This window comes from Orycteropus afer, unplaced genomic scaffold, assembly GCF_000298275.1.
Source record: "Orycteropus afer afer isolate SDZICR_OR568_19922 unplaced genomic scaffold, OryAfe1.0 scaffold00058, whole genome shotgun sequence".
NCBI lineage: Eukaryota > Metazoa > Chordata > Mammalia > Tubulidentata > Orycteropodidae > Orycteropus > Orycteropus afer.
Genome location: NW_006921645.1, coordinates 3405888 through 3415175, shown reverse-complemented (window position 1 = coordinate 3415175; position 9288 = coordinate 3405888). Strand labels below are relative to the sequence as shown.

At 43.9% G+C, this 9288-nt stretch overlaps 1 protein-coding gene across 1 annotated transcript in view; it reads right to left on the bottom strand.

Moving 5' to 3' along the window:
- LOC103195679 (b(0,+)-type amino acid transporter 1-like) overlaps positions 1-8562 on the bottom strand; it is a 20774-nt gene extending 12212 nt beyond the window's left edge. The window contains 2 exon segments of the mRNA XM_007939287.1: positions 394-524; positions 7804-8562. Coding sequence (XP_007937478.1) covers positions 394-524; positions 7804-8562 — 890 coding nt within the window.
- Positions 8563-9288: the final 726 nt, after the last annotated feature.

The window sequence follows — 9288 nt, the reverse complement described above, 5'->3', positions numbered from 1 at the left end:
TGTTGTGGAGGGTCAAGGAAAGGTTTATATATGGAGAGAAACTTTCTTTGTTGGTTGCCAGGGGTGGGAAGGGAGGGGAGGGGACACTGCAAAAAAAAAAAAAAAAGCATCGACCCATATCACTTTAGTTTTGTGTATTTCACTGTCCATAAACTATATTTCAATAAAAATGCATTAAAAAAAAATAGGTCAAGTGAATCCTGGGCTCTGAAAATGTGTCCTTAGAGGCTAAAGAAGATAAGTGAAGGATGGTCTAGACCCCAGATCAAGGAGTTTGGGCAGCACTAAGGTGGAGGACATCCCATGCCTCAGGCCTATCTGATTCAGAGTCCCTGCTTACTTCCTGTGCAAGGCTCAGCCTCAACCAAGGGATACACCACATGACTCACTTACCCCCAGCTTACAGCTATCACATCAGAAGAGATCTCATTGTCTGACAACACTAGCAGATAACTAATATTGACCAGGATGTATAGGCTGGTGACCAGGGGGATGGAGATTATCTGTGCTCACACTAAGTTCTGCTGCAGAGATGGGAGAGAAGCCACAGTGTCACCAATGAAGTCTTTCTCAGGCCCCCAAAACGAGCTCAACAGCACAGTGCTGAGCTGATCTTGGGTACAGCTCATCTGGACATTGTGCCAGGCCCTGGGGGAAGAATCTGGCTGGGTACCTGAGCTCATGAGCTTGCAGTCGCCATGACATGGACACACATACAGGAAGGATATGTTGGGAGGCTGTGAAGGGTACAAGCTGGAGTCAGAAGTGCAGAAGAACTGACAGAGATGGGGAGGAAAGAGGAGCAAGCACTAAAGCTTTCTAAATGAGGAGGGCCTTGAGGTAGGCCCTCCTAGAAGAATGCAAGAGATTCAGGCAGTGGGAAGGAGAGGCATTCCCTGCAGGGCAACCATAAAAGCAGAGGCACAGAGAAGAGACAGGAAAGTTAAAGATCTCATCAGTCTGCTGTTCACAGATCAAACCACCTGGGATATTTTAGGACCAACCACTCCAACTCTGCATAGCTTCTGGGTCCTTAAAGCTCAGGTCCAGATACCCAGGGACTCTATTCTGACCCTCCCTTTTCTCACCTGGAAATTGGGAAGCATTGGGGACCTATAAAATGGGACTCTTCACTGCTCTGCCTCTCTGCAAGTCATGAGGAACAGTGGAGAAAATAGGTAAGAAAAGGTCCAGACACAGGGATTGTGGGCATTTGGACTGTTTTTCACTGTTGGGCCCTTAGTACCCAGCTGACCCACAGTTACTCAATAAATGTATTGAGCAGGCATTCAATAAATATTGAGAAATAGGTGAAAACTTCATTAAATCAGAAAGCAGACAGACTGCTCCCTTCCACTCCTCAACCCTAGCCTCAGATACCATTCTGGAGACAGGAATAAATGGAAGGAGGAGGCCTCCCTCTGAATCCACATAATCAGTTTCTACATTATCAATATTCCCCACCTCAGGCCAGTCCTAGACAGGTATTATTAGACTCCAGAGTAGGAAAACATTTCCAGGAGAAGCCACGTCTTAGGCACTTCCCAGTATCCTGGAGGGCTTATCCTAAATATCTTCTGGTTTACCTTGGGAAGTCCAGGCAAACACTGATGAGCCCAGGTCCTCTACCCTCAGCTGAGGTCTGGGCACTGTACCAAACTATGCACTGGACATGGCATTGCTGTGATTAAAATTTAAAATTTTACATTAGATAAAATAGAGAACAGGCAATTCTTTACCAAGATGCAGGTGATTGCTCTCAGAACTTGGTATAGAGGTTGTTGTTGTTATTTGCCGTCAAATCGGCTCTGACTCATAGCCACCCTTCCTTGGGTTTCCGAGGCAGTATCACTACAGAAGTAGATTGCCCAACCTTTCTTCTGAGGAGTGGCTGGTGGGTTTTAACCTCCAGCCTTCTGGTGAGCAGTCAAGTGCCTTAGGTACTACACTACCAGAGCTCCTGGTATAGAGGTATCCTACCACAAATAGAGGATCTCTGGTAGCATAGTGCCTAAGGCACTTGACTGCTAACCAGAAGGCTGGTGGTTCAAATCTACCAGCTACTCCTTGGAAAGAAGGTTGGGCAATCTACTTCCGTAGTCATATTGCCTCGGAAACCCAAGGAGGGGTCGCTAGAGTCAGATCCAACTTGACGGCAAATAACAACAACTACAAATAGAAACAGCCTCCATCAATGTAAGCATCTGTCTCTGATAAACATGTCTTCTTTTCTTCAGCATTATATAAATGCCACTTTCCAGGACTTTCTGCCAGGGCTAAGATCTGCCCACAGAAAACTTTGGAGGTGGACATGGGAGGTAGTGTTGAGGGTGAGACTTGTTACCAGTATCAGAGATGATGCTGTCTTCATGCACCCCTCATAGTTCCTTGTGACACAAACAGGCCCTGTTCCTTCTGGCCTCAAGGTTCATGTTCGTGTTCCTTCTATATAGCCATTTTGCCACAAGCCGTATCAGCCCTTGGACGCTCCACTACAGCTCTCTTCCTCCAGGAAGCCTGTTTGAAATTTCCCTACTTCACTGGGAATCTCCTTTCTCTGAGCTCTTGCAGCATTTGGGAGCAGCATCCTAGCAATAATGCCCCGATTTATTACATCCAAGTCAATGTCCTCAGACCAGGTAGGCTGACAGATTCATCTAGTTTTCCTGGGACTCTCTGGGTTGTAGCATTGAAAGTCCAACATTTCTAGAAACTCAGCCCTGGATAACCAGGACAGTTGTTTCCCTGCCTAGCAGGTCATATGGCAAACTTGTGAAAGTGAAGCAAATTGGAAACCAGTGAATTATTGTATGAAGTGGGGTGCACTGAAGTCCACTCAAGTTCCTTTCAGCCCTAAACTCTGGGAATCTGAGGATACAGGAAACTACCCCAACCACAGCAAGTCCATACTAGCCAATTCATCATCCTAGTCATGGAAGTATGGCTCTGCCTGGGCTTAGATGAAGCCACTTGTAGCAATAGTGGGTCAGGGGAGCAGACTCCTGGGTTCCGCCTCCTGTAGGTCTCATGGTGGAAAGTGCTCAGCAAGATGAGCACTCAGAGTGCTCAGCATGACTCATCCCCATACCAAGTCAGAGGGAAGGGATATTGTGTGCTTCTGAACTTGACTTTATCTTGGGCAGCCTACCCACCAGCTAATGAGCTACGAAAGTTACGGAGCCCTGAGAACACCACAGTCAAATTTCTGGCCAACAGACCAGAACAGTGATGTTTCATGATGCCATTCTTGGGTACTTTAATTATTTACTAAAATCCCAAGGAGCCTAGACATAAATCTGGCATTGGTTGACACAGTTCTGCAGTTTCTTGAAAAATAGTGTAAAACAAACAAAAATACACCTAATACATACTTCAGAGGACAATATTAGAGCCAGAATTTCACAGGAATGATTTCCTACCCTTCTACCTTAAAAAAAAAAAAGATTAAAATGCTCTATAGCAGTGGTTGGCTAATTGTAGCCTATGAACCAAATTCATGGACCAAGTCCAGCACATTGCATGTTTTTGTAAATAACATTTGGTGGTGGTGGGGAACACATCACACTCATTATCTGACCTATGGCTGTCATGGTCATATGACAGAAAATGTTGTGACAGAGACTGTATGGCCCACAAAGCTTTAAATATCAACTATTTGGCCCTTTAGAGGAAAAGTTTACCAATCCCTGCTTCATGGCATGGGAGCATGTCCCACTCATCTTTAGGTGCCCCTGCTCTTTCTTGGGCTAGCTCTGAGCCCAGGGCCTGGATTCAGGCCAGAATGGTCCTAGGCCCTGTGAACTAAATAAGCTGGTGTCTCTGCTCTGTAGCCCCCACTCCACCTCTAGAGACAACCTGAGCACTCAGTAACCATTCACCTTAAAGTCACAACTATACAGATATTAACATCCTCAGAGCCCTAACCATCTTCTACCAGTGATTTTATCCATTTGCTCCCCAAAAGCCCTGTGAAGTAGGCAGGGCAGCTATTGTGATGCCTATTTTACAAAGTAAAGAAACTGAGGTACAGGAATTACATGCAAAGGTGGTAGAGACATACTGGAGACTGACAAGAGGAGAGGAGACAGGTGGTGAGTGTATAAGTTCTATCAACTAGTGAACAGAGGACCACAGTACACTGCTTATGTAGATAACATACAAAGAAAATAAAAATAGTGGGCAAGTCACTCTACCATACAATCACCAATTAAATATAAACACAAAAACATCAGAATGTCTTGGAAACAACAAAGCAGCACAGTCCACACAAAGAAGCAAGATAAAGCAGGAGAAACAAGAGACCAGGATACACATCCCTATGAAAGAAGCAGCATTAGAACTCCCTGATACAGAATTCAAAAGAGTCGTATTTAGGTATATTTAGTGCCAGATCAAGGAAAAAAATGAAAAAATGGAGGAAAACACAGAGAAGACCTTAGAACAATTCTGAAACACAATACAAGAACAAAATCACAAAATAAATGAAAAATTAGAAATCATACAAAATCTACAGACAAAAATCCAGAAGATTAATACTAAATTGTCAGAAATAGATAACACATTGAAAGGGCAAAGGAGTAGAATTGAATCAATGGAAGGCAGAATTAGTGAGATTGAAGGAAAATACTTCAATACTTCTTTGAAAAGGGATCAAACAGAAAAAAGATCAAAACAAAATGAAGAAAGCCTAAGGACCATGTGGGATACCATCGAAAGGAATAACCTACATGAGTAGCTGCCTTTGGAATGTGGTCTGCTTCCTGTATATAAGGAGAAGCCTTGGGGATAGTCTCTAGCATATGGCACACGTGGACCCTGCATGTAGCCATGTCATTGTTCAGCAGCCTGCCATGCTCTCTGCCAACCTTAGGACTTACAATGGACTTGAATTAATGGCCTGCTATGTGGTTTGGTAATATCGGGACTGTGCCATTTTATTTGCCTACCTTGGGCAAAATAAATGAAAAATGGAGCTCTGGTAGCATAGTGCCTAAGGCACTTGACTGCTAACCAGAAGGCTGGCGGTTCAAACCCACCAGCCACTCCTTGGAAGGAAGGTTGAGCAATCTACTTCCATAGTGATACTGCCTTGGAAACCCAAAGAGGGGTCTCTATGAGTCAGGTCCGACTCAATGGCAAATAACAACAACAACAACAACAACCTTCGGCTTGTTAGCCTCAGCAGCCAGTAGCTGTCTGAGTGAAGAGATACCTCTAGCTTTAGTGTGCTGGGAGCAAGAGGCAGAGCTGAAGCCCAAGGTCAAGGGGCTTTCACACAGCCCCTAGAGTCTGGCACTTTGAACTCAGACTTCTAGTCTCCTAAACTGTAAGAGAATAAACTCCTGTTTGTTAAGGCCATCCCATTTGTGGTATATTTCTTGTCAGAGCAGCACTAGGTAACCAGAACAATGGGAAAAGCAAAAAGTTACTCACAGGGGGCAACCAATAAGACTCAGCTTGAATTTCTCAGAAGACATCATGCAGATAAGAAGACAATGGGATGATATATATAAAACCCTGACAGAAAAAAATTCCAACCAAGAATTATATACCCAGCAAAATTGTCCCTCAAATATGATGGTGAAATTAGGACATTTCCAGATAAGCAGAAATTAAGGGAATTTGTTAAAACCAGACCAACGTTACAAGAGATGCTAAAGGGAGTACTTTGGACAGCAAACAACAACTGACCATTAACACACATGATGACATAACCCAGAAACCAACCCAGTTATGGAAGTATCCAAAGTAAATAAGCCTACAAGATTGTGAACAGGGAACCAGAGACATTAATTGACAAATGAGGGCAACTACAAATCAAAGAGAGGGAAAAAAATGTGTAGTTATAGAACTTCTAAATGGTAGGAAAGTCAAGACAACTGCAAGATAGAAGGGACTGTTTGAAACTTAGAAATAAAATTATAAATCACAGGGTAACCTCAAAGAAAAATGATAAACCTTCACATCAAAATAAAAAAGGACCAACACAAATATTTCACAAATACTAAAACAAAAGCAACAAAAGGAGTGATAACATGATTCACAAATAAAACAACTTCAGTACAGAAAATTATATGGAACAAAGGAATCAGCAAAACCATGAAAAAGCACATAACAAAATGACAGCAACAAATTCATACTTGTTGATGACTGCACTGCCAAAGGATGTAGAGAGACTCAGACTCTCATACACTGCTGGTGGGACTATAAAATGATCCAACCACTATGGAAAGCAGTATGGTGATTCCTTAAAAAGCTGGAATTAGAAATACCATTTGACCTAGCAATCCCATTACTAGGTATATATCCTAAAGAAGTGAGAAGCAGGACAGGAACAGATATATGCACACCCATGGTCATCACAGCACTATTCACAATAGCAAAAAGATGGAAACATTCTACGAGCCTATCAACAGAAGAATAGATAACCAAACTATGGTACATACACACAACAGAATACTATGCAACACTAAAGAATAATGTAGAATGTGCAAAACCCTACATAACATGGATGAACTTGGAGGATATTATGCTGAGTGAAATAAATCAATCACAGAAGGACAACCATAGCATTAGTTCATTATTGTAAAAAGTCAAGGAAAGGTTTATATATGGAAGGAAACTTTCTTTGTTGGTTACTAGGGATGGGAAGGGAGGGGAGGGAACATTGCCCCCCCCCAAAAGAAATGCATTGACCCATGTCACTTTAGTTTTGTGTATTTCACTGTACATAAATTATATTTCAATAAAAAAAAGGAGCTCTGGTAGCATAGTGGCTAAGGCACTTGACTGCTAACCAGAAGGCTGGCGGTTCAAACCCACCAGCCACTCCTCAGAAGGAAGATGGGGCAATTTACTTCTGTAGTGATACTGCCTCAGAAACCCAAGAAGGGGTCGCTGTGAGTCGGGGCCAACTCGATGGCACATAACAACAACAACAACAACAAAATATATTTTTTTAAAAAAATAATTACATGCAAAAATAAACACTAGGTCCTAGGACTCCTATTCTTCTCCCCTGTCTCTTTCTCTGCTCTTGGACTTCAGTCTTCTAGTTGCTGCAAGCCTGTTCCAAGCCACCCTCCAGGGAGCTTTGCCAAGACACTGAAAGCTGTAATGGCCCTTAAGCCAGCTCAGAGAACACAGAGGAACAGACTACCAGTTCTCATGCTATGAGAATTTAAAATCTGTATGAGAAAAAGACACAAAAAATAAAATATTAACTTCCCAAGCAAGTATATCCATAGTAACCAAAATGCTCAAATATTCTGAATCCCAAACTGACCTGCAGATCTGTCACCCCCCAGGGCAATGACTGCCCTGCCTCAGGCTCACAGGTGGGTTAGTTAGACTGGACTTGCCCATCTCTGGTCCCAAACTGTGCTGTCTTGGGGTGATTCCCATGCCTTGCCAACTATAAGTTCTGAAAAGAAAAATCAAGAAATATCAAGCTGAGACATTAAGCAAGGCTTTTTATGAGCAGTATCTCAAAATCACTTCCCCTTTCTACATCTCAGTTTTCCCATTTGAAAAATGAGGTGATAATGCCTACTTACAGGACAATGAAATGAGACCATGAGTGTGATACTATAAAGTTCTGTGCTTACACGAGGAGTTATTATTTAAATAATTGCATAAACTAATAAAGGTGGACAGCAACCTCTCATTCAAGTCTCATGAGTACAGGAAGCGAGCCCACATTTCCGGTCAGATTGCTCATGAGTCTGAGTCAGCATGACCAACAATAATCGGAGCTGCTGATGTTCAGAGATTTCACCCCCAGAAGTGGCATCATGGACTCACGTGTGGATTCCTGAGCTCCTCTATCATGTAATTGAGGCTATTCCAGCCATCAAAGGACCACAGGCCCTGGTAGAAGGCTATGTCAATGCACCCCACCTGCTGCATTGTGTTGTGGAAGGTGTGCAGAAGGGCTTTTGTGCGGCCACAGTCCTGGCCCAGCACCACAGCCCTACCCCCCACAATGACCAACAAAGAGAACACTTTGGCCACTGTGCACATGTTCATCAGCATGATGGTCAGCCATGAGCTCCAACAGTTGACCAGCAACAGCAACAGGATACTGGTGGCAGCCACTCCTTTAACCACTACCTGGGACAGTGAGGAACAGCTCAGGTAAAAGGAGGCCACAGCATACTCAGCAAAGCTCAGAAAGACAGCAGCAATGGCAGCTGGTCTGCCAACCAGCACAAATGTATAGATGGCCAGAAAGACTGGCAAGGAGCCAAATATTTGCAGGATGTAGGTATATTCCCCTCCAGATTCAGGGACCAGAGCACCCAGCTCAGCATAGCACAAGACACCCAGCATGACCAGGAGACCACAGATGGCCCAAACCACAAGACTAGCCCCAGGACTTCCCTTGTAGACCAATACCCCCTCTGGTGACATGAAGATGCCAGAGCCAATCATACAGCCAGCAATCAAGGACACAGCACTCCGCAGGCCAAGCTCCCTCCTTAGTCTCAGTCCCTGTGTCCCACTGCCTGGCTCTTGCTCTGCCACCCTCTCACTGCCATCTCTTTCCTTTCTTCTCTCCATCTCAGGACTTCAATAGATGCTGACTCTAGTTGATCAGAGCCAGGTATGGTGACACCTGGCTGTCTTGTGGGCTTCCTGCAGCAGCTAGTGATTACAGCAGCATGAAGGAGTCTGAGCCAGAGGCCAAAGGACCAGGACATGATGTATAGAAGAGACTGAGCCTTCACTGACATAGGCAGCACCTGCCTTACTCAGATTCCAGGACAGGCAGCTTGTAGGACAGGTTTGCTAATGTAGCCCATGAAAGATCAAGAAAAGAGGGGTTATAATTGAAATCCCTATTGCCCAATTCCACAGACAATATGTATGGGATAATAATTTATACTAACAGTATAAATGCTGAGAAAGTACAGATCAGCATTCTTTGCAATAATTTTACCAGCCAAGCTACCAGGAAACAAGGGTTCCAATGCAGACTGCCTAGAATTAAAACTGCACGAGCCTTATTCTAAGAACAAGGAAGATCAAAGAAGAGGCTCCCAGATAGGCCAGGACAGAGCTTGTTCCCCCAGCAGGAAGGGAGCAGGTGGTTAAGAGTGCAAGTGTTAGAACGAGACTATTTGAGTTTGAATCCCAGCTCTATTACCTCATAGTTGGGTGACCTTGGACAAGATCTCTGAATCTCACCTCACTTATCTGTCAATTAAGAAGCTCTAGTGGTGGAGTTCTGGTAGCATAGTGCCTAAGGCACTTGACTGCTAACCAGAAGGCTGGCGGTTCAAACCC